The sequence below is a fragment of the Anser brachyrhynchus genome, assembly GCF_964034855.1.
Source record: "Anser brachyrhynchus genome assembly, chromosome: Z".
In the NCBI taxonomy this organism is placed as follows: Eukaryota; Metazoa; Chordata; class Aves; order Anseriformes; family Anatidae; genus Anser; species Anser brachyrhynchus.
In genome coordinates this window covers 63,358,133-63,375,296 of record NC_137697.1, presented here as the reverse complement: position 1 = coordinate 63,375,296, position 17,164 = coordinate 63,358,133, and the positions used below count along the sequence as shown (strand labels likewise).

At 41.5% G+C, this 17,164-nt stretch overlaps 1 protein-coding gene across 10 annotated transcripts in view; it reads right to left on the bottom strand.

The window, feature by feature from the left end:
• Positions 1-17,164, bottom strand: part of SEMA6A (semaphorin 6A) — a 120,001-nt gene that overhangs the window by 47,653 nt on the left and 55,184 nt on the right. For all 10 annotated transcript variants that reach the window (XM_080574903.1, XM_080574902.1, XM_080574904.1 and 7 more), the window contains 7 exons: positions 16,552-16,669; positions 10,839-10,899; positions 9,205-9,267; positions 8,264-8,365; positions 5,459-5,549; positions 1,452-1,571; positions 271-359 (listed from right to left, as the gene is read on the bottom strand). In XM_080574903.1, the coding sequence (XP_080431029.1) occupies positions 271-359; positions 1,452-1,571; positions 5,459-5,549; positions 8,264-8,365; positions 9,205-9,267; positions 10,839-10,899; positions 16,552-16,669 (644 nt within the window). The remainder of the gene's footprint in view (positions 1-270; positions 360-1,451; positions 1,572-5,458; positions 5,550-8,263; positions 8,366-9,204; positions 9,268-10,838; positions 10,900-16,551; positions 16,670-17,164) is intronic.

Genomic DNA, 17,164 nt, shown 5'->3' with positions numbered 1-17,164 from the left:
GCCTTGTGCTTTTTATGATTAGGAAAAGAGATTCCGGCATATGTTGCCACCATCAGAAACCACCCTGTATCCTTTCAAGACAGTGCAATGTTTCACTCCAACCCACCTTTTGGCTTGAGCAATAAGAATCTTCTCAAAATGATGACCTTGTCATCGTGATTTATGGTTCTCATTTCAAGGTCACTCCTAAAAGCACTGGTCGAAGAATAGCATATGTTTTTCTCCTCCCGAATGTCACTAAGTCATCTGAGGCAATGTTTTTGCCCTTACCTTTCCCATGCTGTTGTACTCCACTGCTATTTCCCGGAAGAAGAAGTAAATATAATTGCCGTAGTCCACTGCCTGGACAAAGTATGGTTCTGGAAAAAAGAGAAGACATCCTTATCTGTGCACTGTGCATGGCATACAGCATGCAAACACACTATGGGTGCAAAGGAAAGCCAAATTCCTTTGCACTAAACATCAACAATTACATGCCCACGTGAGGCAAGCTCGCTCAGTTGCCAGAAGTGGCAGCGGCACCACCACAGAGGAACCACTGCTTGAGACACGCAGCACAGCTGGGGGCCAGCCTGGGGAAAGTCCCTGCAAGACAGCGAGGTGTTAGCCGCTGCTGTGCCTGCCCTGCACGGTGTACAAGGAAAGGTAGAGAGGCAATATGTAATGGCATGCCTGAGGGCTCCAAACAGCGCTCTTTATGGCCTGCAGGCTGTGTGTGGAGGGATTAACAAGCCCCGTAACTGTTTCTGCCCATACATGTCTGCAGCAACAAGCAAAGCGGGACAGCTAAAGTCAACACCTGGCAAAACATTTCTGCATGCAGCAAAAGCCTTCAAACTTAAGTTTTGCTCACTATTAAAATCACTCCAAATGTTAACTATTCATAACGCCTACGTGAAGCAAAACAGCAGTGCTCTTAACAATGAGGGCATTTAGAACACGCACTGCTTAATTCAATGGCAGCTGCACGGTACCTAGGAACTAGAAAAGGAAGCCTTTGTGCAATATTCCCATAATTTTATTTTTCATTGATGAATCTTAATGCTTCAGGACAACTTCTCTGTCCTTCATGAAGCCCTTGCTTGTACCTAACACGCTCCCAAGGAAGGGTTTACTTCAAACAGAGCCTGAGTACATGAAGTACATTGAGCCCTGCAAATTCCAGTCTTCACATCCAACAGCTGTAAATTGATGATTTCAGCGTGGAATGCTCTCTGGAATATATTCTGGTCTACTATGCTCACAGTTTCTGCCAAGACCAGTAACTTGGAGTTGATAGAAGAGGAAAAGAGATAAATAGATCAGCGTAAGTAAAGAGATGCAATTTAGTTCCTTCTTTTTGTCAGAAACCATGGCTGAAATGAAATGACAGAGAGGTCTGTCAGGAATCCAGGATTGTCATCAGAGATGTGGCTTTCTCTTTTTGTTGTTGTTGTTTTTTGTTTATCTACCTTTCAACCACTTTGAGTCATGTTTCACTGTCCGCAGAGTTGGGCTGTCTCCAAGGCTCCGGTATATGACTGCATCTATCGCAAGGAAGTCGGTCACTGTGGCAGAATACAGCTTTCCGTCTGGGGAGGAAGGAAAGAAGAAACAAGGTGGGAAGTGATAGGAAAAATGTAATTACTTTTGCTTATGAATCAAATGAGAAACTCCTTCAGGAACACTGAAGTGAAAAAATCCAACAAGGTAAATAGAACCGAACATCAATTTTTAAAAAGAGGGATGTTGTGGGAGAAGAAACCTTATGAAGTAGTTCTTCACTGGTTTAGCTAAGGCATACTAATCTACCCTATCCAATTTATCTGGAAATGTCTCTAGCTCAATGTTTATAAATTCTGCTTACAAGTATGGAGGTGCCTCAACAGAACTGTTGGTTTTAACCAGGAGGACAAAACAGACAGGTCCTGGGGACTGCCAGCTAATTGACACTTCTTCAAGTTTCTCCCTCTGTGAGTACTTTTGGGCCAAAGGTCACTAGCCAAAAATTAAATAGTGTATAGAGAGCCCAGGTGAAGCAGAGATGCAAAGACATGGAGGAGGATTGCCTATGTTTCTCTTCTAAAACGTGTTTTAGACATTTCACACACAAATTATGCATTCTTCTCCTTTAAAGAAGGCTGGAGGACAAGTGATAAGAAACGGCCTACAAAATGGCACCCCAAGGACAACCAAAAGTATCTGGATGTAGAAGCACAAGCTCCGACAATAGTTTAAATTGATACTTGTTGTCAGAACTGTTCGCAGGTCACGATAACTCAGGGCTGTTTTCACTTGTGAGACAGACCTTGGAACCACGGTGGCTGGTAGTATCACAAGCATCATGGCGTGAACCCGGCAGCTTGTCTCTGTTGTGTCTACAAAAAATCAGAACAGCCTTCCTCTAGGTTGACAGAGATTGTCTTGGGCCTTGAAGGCACTGACTGCATATGCAGGACTAAGCAGAGAGCCCCTTGCGATAAAAAGTTCCCCTTACTGTACCTAAAGACAATGTTTAATTTCAGCTCAGGGTTTAAAAATCATAACTGCTTTTTTACTAGCAGGACTGTACTCTTCGCTCTGAACCCTGCAATTCCAATCATCATTTGGCTACTTAGAAATGGCTTTTTTTTTTCCTTAGCAAAACCAGAAAAAAATAATTGCAAATAAAAGCAGATACTAAAAACAATTTAAAATAGAATAAAAAGCTGAATTGTTTAGCTATGGATGTCTGAACTCATGTTAATACAATCACACATTTATTTTCTTTCCTGCCAAGTTCCTGAAGACCATGTGACTAATTACAATTCACACATACCATCTAAAATAGCTACAAGCTGCAAGAAGAGCCATATTCTTGTAAATGCACCCAGCAGACTAAAATATGCTGGATTAGTGCCCTGAACTGCTCTGAAACTGCTTTTTGCTGCACTCTGAAACGTTATCATGGGGATCGATATGTATGCCATATCAAACAGTGATTTTAGCAGATATATTCTGTAAGGATTTCACAGAATCACAGAATCACAGAATTGAAGGGGTTGGAAGGGACCTCGAAAGATCATCGGGTCCAACCCCCCTGCCAAAGCAGGTTCCTTACAGCAGGTTGCCCAGGTAGGCATCCAGACAGGTCTTGAAAATCTCCAGAGAAGGAAACTCATCAACCTCCCTGGGCAGCCTGTTCCAGCGCTCCATCACCCTCACCGTGAAGAAGTTCTTTTGCATGTTGGTGCAGAACTTCCTGTGTTCTATCTTGTGGCTATTACCCCTTGTCCTGTCCCCACAAACCACTGAAAAGAGGTTGGCCAAATCCCTCTGTCTCCCACACCTCAGGTATTTATACACATTGATGAGATCCCCTCTCAGTCTTCTTTTCTCCAGGCTGAACAGACCCAGGTCTCTCAGCCTTTCCTCACAGGGAAGATGCTTCAGGCCCCATATCATCTTTGTGGCCCTCTGTTGGATTCTTTCCAGGAGATCCCTGTCTTTTTTGTACCGGGGAGCCCAGAACTGGACACAGTACTCCAGGTGAGGCCTGACCAGGGCAGAGTAGAGGGGGAGGATCACCTCCCTTGACCTGCTGGCCACGCTCCTTTTAATGCACGCCAGGATCCCACTGGCCCTCTTGGCCACAAGGGCACACTGCTGGCTCATGGTCAACCTGTCATCCACCAGGACCCCCAGGTCCTTCTCCTCAGAGCTCCTTTCCAGCAAGTTGTCCCCCAGCTTGTACTGATATGTCCGGTTGTTCCTTCCCAGGTGCAGGACTCTACACTTGCTCTTATTAAACCTCATTTGGTTTCTTCCTGTCCATCTTTCCAGCCTGTCCAGGTCTCACTGAATGGCACCACAGCCTTCTGGCGTGTCAGCCACTCCTCCCAGCTTTGTGTCATCGACATACTTGCTGAGGGCAGACACTATTCCCTCATCGAGGTCGTCAATGAAGATGTTAAACAAGACCGGACCCAGCACCGACCCCTAAATTTATTTGAACAGTATAATTTTTACTCTGAAGTAAAAGAGTAAAGAAAGTAAAGTTTCGGGAAAGTAAAGAAAACCGAAACAGAATTATGATTTCTATAAATTTATTTTAATTTTCAAATAATGTGAGGACTTCTTCAGTGACAGAGTGGTACTCTTTTTACCTAACTTCAGTTGCATGTAAGTAAATGTCTAGGTTAAGTTGCCCTTAAATGCTTTCTCTGGCCAGTGTGGTGAACAAGGCATGTCAGACAGGTGACTCAGACTGCCCTAAGGATAGGAATTGTGGAATTAACCTTGGGATGTATCTTTTTCTGAAGGTGTGTTTCTGTATTTGTGGTTTATGAATTACCTGCTACAGAGAATTTCTACTTTATGATCTTTTAACTAGAATTAAGAAATTACATAGTAACACCATCATCACGACCATTATTATTTTGAAACAAAAGGAACCATTGATATACACTACAGGAAACAAAAATATTTTTTGCAACTTGCTATGAAATCTCTCCTTCGTAAAGCAGATCATGCCAGCTCAAACACAGTAGTGGCTAATACAGTACTTTGGCCACAGACGTGGTCTTTACTTAAGAATAGCTGCAATACATACAAACTCCTACACCCTCAGAGGAATTGCTAAAATATTTCCACATACGAACCAAGTCACTGCTTTCAGCACACCTATTGAAGAGGATTGATGTTATCATGGGTGGCTTTTGTATTACCTTTGCCACCCATTTTACAGCCAAATCTAATAAAAGATTGGTAGGGTTCACTCTAAAAGAACTTCAATTAAGAAACAGTTTAATCTGGAATTCATGAAGAGAGATACTGAGATACCATTTCACAATCAACAGCTCAAACTAACCCCATTAATAAGCATTCCCTATTTTACCTACTCTAGTAGAAATCAGAATTAACTGTATTCTGCTGCATGCAGCATAAATCATCATTAACCAACAGGTTTCTCTCCTTTGGCTAGTAAGCTGGTAATGGAACATCATGATGTTTTCTGCTTTAAAATAAAATCACCTTCCCTTCCTGTTTTAGATCTAGGAAAGGTGGTATCAGAGCACATTCTTTTTCTTTTATTATGAATGCCAACTTAAGTTTAGAGTTGTTAAAGAGCATATCCTGCCTCCTTCTCCTCAAAGTTCATACAAGCCTTGTCCTTGTCCTTTGTAGAAGCAGGATACTGCCAGAAATGGTGCCTCACACTGGTCTGGCATGATATTATCGCAAATCCAGGAAATACTGAAATATTGAGCCAGGAAACTGAGGCTCTGAGCAAAGTTGTTTGTGGTAGTGAAACTAATCCTAGAGAAGGCAAGGCTTCCTGTGCAAGTGATTTCCTAATGGTCCCTATTTTTAGTCATTATTCACTCCCTTTGCCACTTTTTAGATTTTGGCATTCTGGACTCAAGAGACACAGTACCGTGGCCAAGTCTGCGCTACAGGCAGGAAAGCAAAAGAGTTTTTTTCAGTTATTCTTCTTTACCTGCAAACAACGCAACGTTGGCATGCTTTGCATCGTAGGGGCACCTGGCCATTCCACTGAACTCATCTCCCAGGAACTCTAGTGTATCCATCTGAAAAACAAAAGGGAGCTCCTCAGATATAGAAAATAAACCTCTTACCCAAGACCAGGATTATGGCAGCATTTCTTCATTTCTGGGCAGGGAGGAAAGTTTTTTATACAACTGTGCTCCTGGCTATGAATGAAGAACATGACAAAAATCACAGTGTTAAATAAAATCAGGCTGAAAAAAGTGCGTCCAGTAAGTCAGGCATTCTTTCAGAGCTAATCACTCCTACTTTTTACATACATTTTACAAAAGTCTTCAGTCAATATTTTATCTGTACACAAGCTTCCTGTTGAACTGCAGCAGGCTATGTGGTCTGTGGTTCTGGCACGGACTCAAAATTTATCCTGAGCAGTGATCCAACAGAAGCACTCTTATACACAGCAAAAGACTGCAAGCCATAGTAGTGAGGAGAAACAACACTAGGACAATTATCCGCACATGCATTTTTCTCTCCAAAGTCCGGAGATCCTTCTGCTCTAGTCACAACAGTGGTGCTCTCTTCCTTGATTTACATACTCAGAAGGATGCTCTCCAAGTGTTACTGCATCAGTTGAGTCTGTGTCACGGAGAAATCCTCTTACCATCAGGCAAGAATTAATCTGTGCAGAAGTCTGAGGCTTAAGTGTAATTCCTGGGAGACAAATTCACCCCAGGCACCGATAATTATACAAATACACAGATCAACTTTGCAGTAAGTTCAAGAGGGTTTAGCAGGCTATCTGGAAAAGGTACAGCTCTTACCTGTTTAAGATTCTTATACTGCAGTATTTTGGGAATAAGCATCTCCCTAGCATACTCAAGTAATTGGAGGAGCTCACGCTATGAAAACCACATACAGTACAGATTCACAAAGCATGAAAAACAACCCATCTGGCACCATCACCTACTCCCACCAACTTCTAGGTTGTACGTTACAGCACCTAAGTCCTCCAGTGGGGATGATCTGTCAGCATTTGTTTTCTGTCATGTGTCTTTTCTGTCAAAACCCACTGTGAAGGGAATTAGCTGCACTTATTTGAGGATAGAAAATTATTTCAGTTAGTAATGGGGGGAAATGAGCTGCAGTCCCAAGCAACTCTCCCTGTACTGATCTCAGCACTGCAGACTGCTCTGCACTTCCACTCTGCAGTGAGGAGGGACAGCCCTGCTTTCTGTTTGGCACCTCTTTAGTGCTCTCTTTCTGTAATTCAGAAATTTACAGAGGAAAGGTCAAGGGAGGTGTCGGGGTGACCTGCTCTGACTCCTAGAAGCATTACTGCCTGGGCAGCAGCAGCTTAGCAACAGGTGAGGCCATGCATCAGGGGAATGAGATGCCTGCAGCAATGGTTAGGAGGGCCATTTATAACCCCCACAACCAGATGCCAAGGAGATCTGTAGTTGTATTAAAAGACAGCTTTCCAACAAAGGTGGCTGTTAGAGATTTGTTAGCTGCATTAATGGCATGGAGCATGAAGCAATAACAAAACAGTGCTGTAGTACTGAATACTGCACTCAAGCCAGGAAGCCTCGCTGCACACTAGGAGTGGGATGAAAGGAGAGGAAGAAGAGGAGAGATGGCTGTTACAAGAACACCAGCCATCTGTATCAAATGGTTACCATGATGCAAGCTCGTATGTGAATAAATCTGCTTCTTCCTCCAAAGACTAAAAGAAAAGACTGTGATGAACTCCTCTAATGTGTTTCCTAGACTATGGCCATTATAATGGCTAAACAAGGTAAATCAGCAGTGCAGAAAAAGCAAGGAAGAGCAGCAGTCACAGTGAATACCACTCTGGAAGCTGTTTTCCTCAATGTTAATGTCTTTATGTTGTTTCTTAATCTGACAACACTGAAGAGAATGAGAATTGAGCCATGATTTCATTAGAAGCAGCATCGTTGAAGCTAAATTTTCTTTTTCTCGAAGGATAAGAAATGACCTGTGAGACATAGCAGTGCCTGAAAAAACAAAGTCTAGATATCAAGGCCTAACTGAACTAATTTCACAGCTACTCCAAAGACGTCCACTGATGGGGGTTGTATCACATTATATTGCTGCATGGCTGAGAAAATGGGAAATATTTGAATAGATGGACCCTGCCAATATGAAGATGATGGAGACACACTATGTCAAAAGAAGAAACTGGGGTCATTGAATGAATGTCCAATATCCACAACCGCCCTGCTGTTGTGTCTTTACCTGTGGAGATTTGCTGTCAGGCACTGCTACAGTATGTAACACTGCAGAATCTTTACAACTTCTGTATCTGTTAGGTTCCCAATACTAATCTTCCCAGGTTATAGGGCACTGACTCCTTAAGTGTCTTCAGAACTGGCTCTGGGATGGAAAACAGGACCACAGGGACATATAAAGCATGTTACCCCAGAGATAATGCTCAACATCAGCCTGTGTTGATCTGGGTGTCAGTGGCAAGCTTAGGAACTTTTTAATGAGTCACTGCATCTGGAAGCAGGAATCTGAAGGTCTTTGCACTTATGGGGGGCAATGCAAAGTGGCAATAAACTCTGATGTGTGGGAGCTGCAAAGAAGCAGGTAACCGATCCAAGCAGTCCTCAGAAATCTAATCAACATTGAGCTCTGTAGCATTGAAACGAATCAGAATAAATGCTACAGGGTTGAAAGAGGAACTGCTGAATGACACACATCATGCTGTTGCCAGCATAGTCACAATAAATCCAACAGAAAGAAAGGTCATAAATCCCACAAACAGATCACATACCTTGTAGTTCCTGCAAGAAGGGTTGAATGCATTTGTTCCACAGATAAACAATGTATCCTCATTTCTTTTTAGGAGAACCTTAATAAAATTATGACATTCATCCTGAAGAAAAAATAATAAAAAAATATTTAAACTACTGTATTTTGGTTGTCTGGTTTTATTTTGTTGGTATGATCTTTCATCGTCAGGTCTAAAATGAAATTGGCTGGTAGTCACTGTGATATTCTGGGCTTTATTTCAGCTGTGTTTAATTGACAATGAGCAAGATGCAATTGATTTCCATTCTAGTGAAAATGGTTACACAGAACTGAGGCTATGATATTCATATTATAGTTCAGATTCTGCTATTGTTCACTTAGCATAATTTTGTTTGAACACTGTTGCCTTCCTCAAGAGTGAAAATCTAATCTTCTCATCTATGTTGCTGTAAGACAACACCATCATCAATGCAATGTACTGGTATAAAGCAGCTTTAACTAGAAGAGGAAGCAGGTATAAAGAATCAGAGTCTTCATCTAATTCTGACTCGACATGTGTTAGTCATAAGCTACACTAAGGGAAGACTGGTGTGAGAAACAGTGCTTCTATATCTGTACACAGTCATGCTTCCACAACTTCTCAGTAAACTTGTACAGGAGCATGGACAGCAGCATTTAGCTTTTGAGGCAATGTTAAGCAAAATCAGGACATTTGGCATTATATTCAAAATCTCCAGTGCTCTAAGCATTTCAGGATGTTGCTGTGGCTCCTGTCGTAATGTTTTATCACATTAAAAGTAAAGTATTTTTGCAAATTAAAGCCTTCAGTAGGCTGATGGAAAAAGCAATTACAAGCAGAGAAGTGAATAGCATGATCCATTCCACATCACAGACAGCAGGCTAAGATAGTAGTGAAGCAGCTAAACTAAAGTGGCAGATGCAGAAGAAATGAAAATTGCCTACCTTATGTTTTCCCTTCATTCTGCATGTGTCTACATCAGCTTGTCTAGATTTCCATGTCAATTTCTGCAAGGATCAAGAAAGAAATCAATTAGAGCCCAGAGGTTGTTGCATTTGATTTCAGAAGTACAAGTCCCCTAGGGGAGACTTACTGTTGAACATATATTTGTTGAAAGCTTTCCACACCTTTTCTCCATGATTAATTCACCGTAACAATGAAAGATCAGTGATGTGGAGCATTCACTTAATTTTGTGTCGCTGCCTATTCATTAGACCAGAAATCTGTCCCATTTTTTTCTGAAAGCCTAAAACTATTGGATTCAACACCAGGCTAACATTTGAAAATATGAGCACTTTCCTAAAAGTACTAGATGCTCTCTTCTTCTAATTTGTAATAATAACAAATTGCAAATCAAAATAAACATTTATGGACTATATATTGTGACTGGAACCTAAAAGGAGTATGTATTTTGGAAGCCAATGTTTTAGATTAGCAAAGAGACTGCAATTCTGCTAATTCTTATCACTTCAAGTTAACCAACTGGCTCAGAGAGTGCTCAACCTATCATGATAGTGCTGATTTTATCCACTAATATTCTTCCTCTGGAACACTTACAGGTAAATCCCAGCCTTAATTTATTATTTTATTTATTTGTTTGTTTGTTTGTTTGTTTACTTATTTATTTTATGGTGAGTTCCAGAAAATGTTACACATGGTAGGCTGATTAATTATAATCAAACTTTATTTAAGAACGCGTGGCCTAAGATAGTAGTAACACCTTAGACACTCTAACCATGACTTTCCTCCTGACAGTGTTTCCCATTAGTAAACTGATGCACTATCCATTTGCTTAAGGACCTCAAACTGAAAGAATAAGCATGGATGTAGCAACATTGCTTTCATTTTCACGACAAGCCTGTGACCTCACTTTTTTGAAGAGCAGCAAGGCATAAACTCATCTTCAGCATCTTTCATAGCTATAATGAAACACTATTTCCTCCTACAGCAGATTCCACCCAATGGTCAAATTGATATGGTCGTCTGCTGGACCAAGGCTGTTTGCCACATGTTACATAAAGTGAGTGCAATGTAAAGGAGCTGAAGGGAGATTATTTCTAGCATGTTTATGTTAATATGCAATGTGGTAATGCAGACAAAGCTCTTTCTTAATTTGAATGTAACTTCCCATGGAGATAATGTGAATACATCTACAAAGTGATGCTATAATAAGATTTTATTTAGTGAGTACTTGCATGAGTGAATTTGTGTGCATGAAAATATGTAAATAGCACTTGCTTTTTATGATGAAAGTTTCAGTATACTTAATTGGGATAGTATAGCCATTATAGAAAGCTGCTGAATATAAATGAATATGTTTGACGTATGTTCCATCAGGGACTGCGCCGTACTTCAGTATGGATAGCTTATCAGCCCAGATAAAACACTTATCAGAAATTCACAGAGGACATGATTGCTATTCTAGCTTTCCCCAAATATGATTAGCAATGCCATCTTACTTGCTTATTACAGTTTTTATAGCAGCGCTGGCAAGTTGTTTGAAACAATGTTATCTTCCTATTTATTTGAAGCTCGTTCTAGTGTCCTTGGTTCCTGGAAGATGATAAAAGCTACTTACTTTGCTAAAATAAATTTCTTCTGTATGTGATGCGTCCATATCAACAGTATAAATATGGTCCCTGTAAACAAAGGCAAATGAATCCAAAGTCAAATGAAGTAGTCAAACCATTAATTTATTATGAGGAGAATTATCTATCATGAGGTAATCCATAATCCATACCAAAAAAAGATCACAGGTCTCACCAGGAAACATTACCAACAGCATTGCATGCTCCTCCCAGAAAAGCACTTCCATATATAAACTATCTTCCTTTCCATTATGAAAAAAAGGAAGAAAAAAAAAAGGAAAATTCTACAAAATTTCAAAGCAGTATTATTTCTTAAAAGGGATTGTTTCAACAAATAATATTTTGCAAAGGAGATGAGCCCTATATATTTTCTAATCCATAGGACTTAGAGCAGATGCCACGGTCTAGCATGCAGATGCTTTTATGTATCTGAAATCAGCTGCAATAGTCTGTGACAGCTTTTGCCAGCATCCTGGGCTAGCAGTCACTGTGTCATATTTAGCCATTCAGGGTTAAAAAGAGGTTAATGCTTTTTTCTTTCCTTCTTTCCTTCTTTCTAATTATGTGTCTAACCTCAGCTGTGATTATTTGATTGACAATATGGTAGGCAAAAGGCTGACAGCCATGAAACTCTTCCTAGGAATCATTCTTCTCTTCACACACTGATGGCCAAACTAAACTGTAAAATATTCCTCTGCAAAAAGTTCACATTTCTAAGCTTGCATTTGTTTTTCTGTCTTCCTGAGAGCCCGACTCTCTCTACAGTTAGCTGCCAATCTCTCTTTGGAAAGAGTACATAGACTCAGCTACTCAGGCAAAGAGGCATTTTTAAATATTCTTTTCTGCACAAACTGAGAACAAGGACATTTCTGAACCTAAAATCTGAAAAAAAAAATATGTTACAACATTGTAGTAACAGCCACACCAAATTGGGAACGAAGAGAAAAAATATTGAGTATCTCATTTCTCCTTGAAATAACACTTAACTTTTTTTTCAAAATGTGGGAAGCTGTGCAACTGGAGAATGATCCAGGGCATTAGAGGGGTCTACACAGGCGTCTGCTGCAAGTAAGATATAGACTACAGACTGCTTCCATTTTAGAAATTTCTGCTGTTAAGACTAGCTTCACTTTATTGAGTTTGGGGGAAACAGTGCTCTCTCTCAAATAAAGCAAACACAAAACATTATCTAAACAAGAATTAGCAACACTTCTCTCACGCGGAGAAAAGAGGCAGCATTGTTACATGGAACTGGCTTTTTAAAACCTACTGTCTGCTACAGCACTTGAGGCTATTTACTTTTTAAGACACCAAACTGAGGAGTTTTTTTTTTTTTTCTCCTCCAGACTCTGTAAAACCAGAACTGTCATTTTCTCTCAAGATTGGTTTAATGCCTCAGTTTATTATTGGCCTGACTTTACTGGCAGAGCAGTGGTCAGGGTTGGTGCTGGGCTCAGATTACCAGTTAGTGTTGTATCAGTTTTATAGACTACTGCACGATTCCATTTTTATGTACATTGCTCTTTGTTGCTGTTACTCCTACTATATAAAAGTGGGAACAAAGTCTCTTGAATTGCAAATTAGGTGCTGCTGGATCTCTAAAAATGTTCTTCTAGCACAGCTCTTGATTTTAATTATCAGTCTTAATTTACAGCAGTTAAGATTTTTTCTTTATAAACAAGACAATTAAAAGTACAGTGATGTTATTCAGAAAGAGGCTTGAGTTGCTTAGTTCCGTCCTCAGTAAAACATCTTTCAGGGGGCTCTCTTTCTGGTTTAAGGAATAGATCAAAGAAAATTCAGACTCTGAGTTACGGGATCATCTAAAAGAGGGTTAGTATCAGGCAAATTGCATATCCTTTTCTCATTCTGCATTTGAAACAAAGTTGCTGACAATGACAGTAGAGAGGGAGAGAGCTGTCAGATCATGGGGAAGGTTCTCCAGCCACAGACAATACCAGATTGTCCTTGCCCTCCTTTTCCCACTGCTGCCCAACTCCTACTATCTACTAGCTGTGGTATGTGTACAGCTCGCTGCTAATTAAGTTATTCTAACACAAATTGACTTAATCCTAGAGCTTCCGTTTTTCCCACCTCCAGTCAGCAGAACCGAGTTTTGTTGCCATGGCATAATCTTGTGGAGGAAGGGAATTTAAATCATGCCACCGGCTGTGCATGACCCCTGGCCACTCGGTGCAGCGTCTGGAAATGTGTAACGGCAAGTGAAGAGGGAGCCATCCCAATGCTTCACAGGCTCAATAAACTGTTTTGTACGCACACATGAAGGGTGACAGATAATGTGGACAAAAGCAGCCACCACAGAAGACAGTGGGAGGAGGAGGCATGGCAAACTTAGAAAAGGGTGTGTGTGTGTGTGTGTGTGAGTGTGAGAGAGACAGCGAGATGGTACCCTTCCCATGAGAAAAAAGAAAACAGCTGCTCCTTAAACACTGTACCTCAGACACCCTAGATGCAAAGCAACATGGTTTCATGGGTTTTGGTTGAGTTATGCTAATTTATCTCTGCCTGATAACATGAAAGCCTTTCCAAAGTGACACAGAATTACATCTGACAGTACTCAATACAGAAATCACACACACTCTATGACAAAAGATATGATGGACAGACAGAAATTATGTTCTGTGCCAGTCACTCAGTAACAAAGTGCCAGCAGTTCTGAAACCTGAGTTCGTCCTCTCCTCCTGGAGGAGACTATCTGCAGAGTAAACACTGGATTTTCTAAAACAAGCAAATAAACAAAGTAAAACCCAAGACCGGCAACACCAAAACAAAACTGTCAATGTTTAATCATTTGTTTTGATTGCTTTTCTGCTAATGGTACAAATGTAAATTTAGCACTGCCATACTGAAAGCATGAAAGCAACACCTGATATGATGGCTAAGGGATTTATGTTAGCTGCAGTTTGCAATGAATCTTGCTACAAAACTGTTTAAGAAACACCTTCAATTGTGTACACATTTACTTCAGTCTCTAGATGTATTACTGCCTCTGAAACAAAAGCAGTATTGTAAACTTTCATTCACACTAATTACCAAAGGATGACTAATTCCCTGAAGTTTATTACTTAAAAATGACCTTTGAATTTTAACTTACATCATACAGGTTTCTCAGCCCAGTAGGAGTTTTATTCAGTAACATGTGGAAGGGGAAAAGAATATGTCAAAGAGTTTCTCAGTTACCAGAGGAAAAAAAATGTAAGAAGATTTTTTCTGCTTGTGTAAATACAAAACAGACTAAGGCTTTATGCTTTCTTTGCAGGTCGATAGGCTCAAGGAGTATAGAAGCACTTCTATTATAGTAAAATATTTTACACAAGTGTATAGCTACAGAATATGTAAGAATGCATATGCACACACCAATACACGTATTCACCCCAAATATTTGCATTCTTTATATAACTCGTGCACACAGTAGTTTCATGTTCCAGAATATTTAGCTGGGTTTTCCCAGCTTGGGCTTGGGAAACTTAGGCACTGTGACTCTAATTGCGTCAATCTTTCAGTCTGGGAACAAACTATGAGCACAACAGAGCAAAATCCACAAAAGCAGATTTACCACCTTCTCCCTGCAAATGATTTCCTAGTTTAAAGGAAAACAAATAAGGAAAGCAAAGGGAACTCAGCTATGAAAAGGAGGAAATCCTGCTGCCACCTTCCAAGTGGCTTCAGCCTGCTCCCCTGCCCTGCTTGTTATCACACTGAAGGCAGCAGAAATACTAAGCCCTGGGCTGGAACAAAGTGCAGGGTGGCCTTTTCTTGGGGCTGCCCACTCATGGTGCACTGCAGCCAGTGCCACCGCAGCTCCTGCACAAGGGGGAAGATGCACCAGGCCTGAGCGCCTGGCAGTAGACTGCCCCGCAAACAGATCTGCAAGGTGAACGTGAATCCCTTGTGGAAGGGATTCTTGTGCCCTACAGCCACTCTTAGTATTTGGTCTACATGCTATGTTGCGGACTTGAGGCAAGGAGAAAACGAGGGGCTGGTGCAGGTCTCTCTGCACATCCTGAGAGCAGGCCCTGCCACACCGAGCGCTAGGCCTGATGTGAGTGCAGGCTGGGAGCCGGGGCATCAGAGATGTGTGATCTGCACCCCCGGGAGAAGGGAGCAGTGCAATGACCCCTCGGGAAGGTCAGGAAAAAAAGCAGTATTGAAAAAAGCAAAAAACAATCTGGCAGTGTTCAGAAAACAATAATGTTCTCTGCTGGAAAACCTCAAACTCCACAACAACTTGGCTTTAAGACTCTGGCTCTTGATGTTGCTTTTGGGAGTAAAAGCTATGGCAGTGGAGGCTGCAGGGAAACCAACACGGCTTGGCAAGAGCAAGAGACCAAAAGCCTGCCACATGGATGAAATACAAACTCAAGTAAGTGAGAAGCCTGAAGAAGCTGTGTTTAGCCTACACGATTGCAATGCCTGGGTAGGTGAGCAGTTACAAGTGCAGTTTTCAAGCAGCCAAAGAAAGAGCTATGTAAAAACGGTACCCAATGACTCTGCTGGTATAAAGCAACAGATTACTTAGTGCTGAGTGGAGGTCAACAGGGAGACCACAGGACACATCTGACCACGCAGAAGATGGGAAGTGACCATTTGAAAGGAAGCTCCTGGAGGCTACCAAGGGCTTTGAGGACAGGGTTGGTGGTGAGGGGCTGCCTGTTCAGCATCTGTTCCTTCACCTTCTTGCCATCCCACCGACCTCCTCTCATGCTCCCATCTGCAGCAACAGCCTGGCTCTCTGTGGCACACAGAAGGTTGCACATTTCTCAGGTGGAGGAGAAGGACCAGAAAAATGTCAGGAAATAAGCTACTACTAGAGGGGCAGGTTTCCCAAACAGGATCTAGATCCAAGAGCTCTTGAGATGAACTACCCACCCTTGCTAATCAGGGCCCTTCCTGCATTCGTCTTGTTTCCGTCAGGTAATTCCCACTATGAAATCGTCAGCCTCCTTTGCTAACAGCAAGCAGGGAGAGGAAGTGTTAATGTTGGATCTATGCCAGGTTGGCAGCTGTATAAATCAGTGTAGCGCCAGCGAGGCTGATAGGGCTATGCTGAGCTACACTGACTAAATGGGTGGCTCTATATGCAATTTTTACAAAGGGGCATGTGTTTGTATCAACACATATAGCTCTCCAAAAAAAAAATAAAAATAAAAATCCAAACACCAAATTCAATTAACCTTTCTGAGTACATCAAAAGAATTGTAGCAAACACGTTTCCACCTCACTTTTTGTTTGATTGTTTGTTTTATGATTTTAAAAATATGCCTAAACCAGCAACATTAAAGTTTAACAACTCTTATCCAAACATGCTTTTATGCACTAGCAGAATCACTCTCCATAATATGTAATTAATTTTGTGCACAAGCAAAATTACAGGATGAGGACAGACCTCTATTCCACAGCACTGAAAAACTTATATGGCAAATTCCCTTTTCCCTGACTCAAAGGGAGGCGGAGGTATGTAGTCCTGAAAGGAATGGCTTGGTACCTTGCAAAACTAAGCCTTAGTTGACTGACTAACAAGGTGTCCAATATGTCTTACTAACAGGCTGCAAACCCCTCTCTGAGTGTGAGAAAATCCTAAAAATAACATGCCCAGCAGAGAAGAACTCAGAATATCTCTCCTCTTCTCTCTTCTGCTCTGCAAGCAGCAAGGAAGGAGTGGTGAAGGAGAGGCCTACTGACCTAGCAGCAACGTAGAGGGTTCTGTTCATGACCATGACCAGCTGAATGTCCAGCCGGTGCCTCTGCGTGGTGTTCCGTCCCGGCTTGTGACCCACAAACACCGGATACTGTCTTGTATCTGCGGGAAAGCAAGAAAAACAGGGTTCTGGAGAAGAAGCACAAGATGTAAGAGAATCAGAAACTGAAACCATGCTAACACAGAGTAACTTGGTGCCTGGCTGTGGCTGAAATATGTGGTTTCTCTTTTCCCCCAGCAGCATGGCCTGGGGCAGGAAGGTATTGGCACAAAGAGCTGGACAGTTCTACATGGTTAGTCTTTGCAGTTGTAGTGAAGAAAGTCATTACTTTTTTAGAAGACAAAAACTGTGAATTTCTTTAGAATGTAAAGCTGCTCTAGAGCTCTTGGCACACAGGTACATGGCACTTCTCACAGTTTTTCTTTCACTGCTTGCAGAGTTTAAATGCTGGCTCCTGGCTGCCAAAATGTATCTAGCAGGACAAAGCTGTTTTACAGTGGCCCATCAATCAACACAATGACTGAACTGGTAGTGGTTAAAGCAAAAGACTTGGCTCTGCGTGGCTCAAACTGCCAGCTGCATGGCTTTCCTACAGG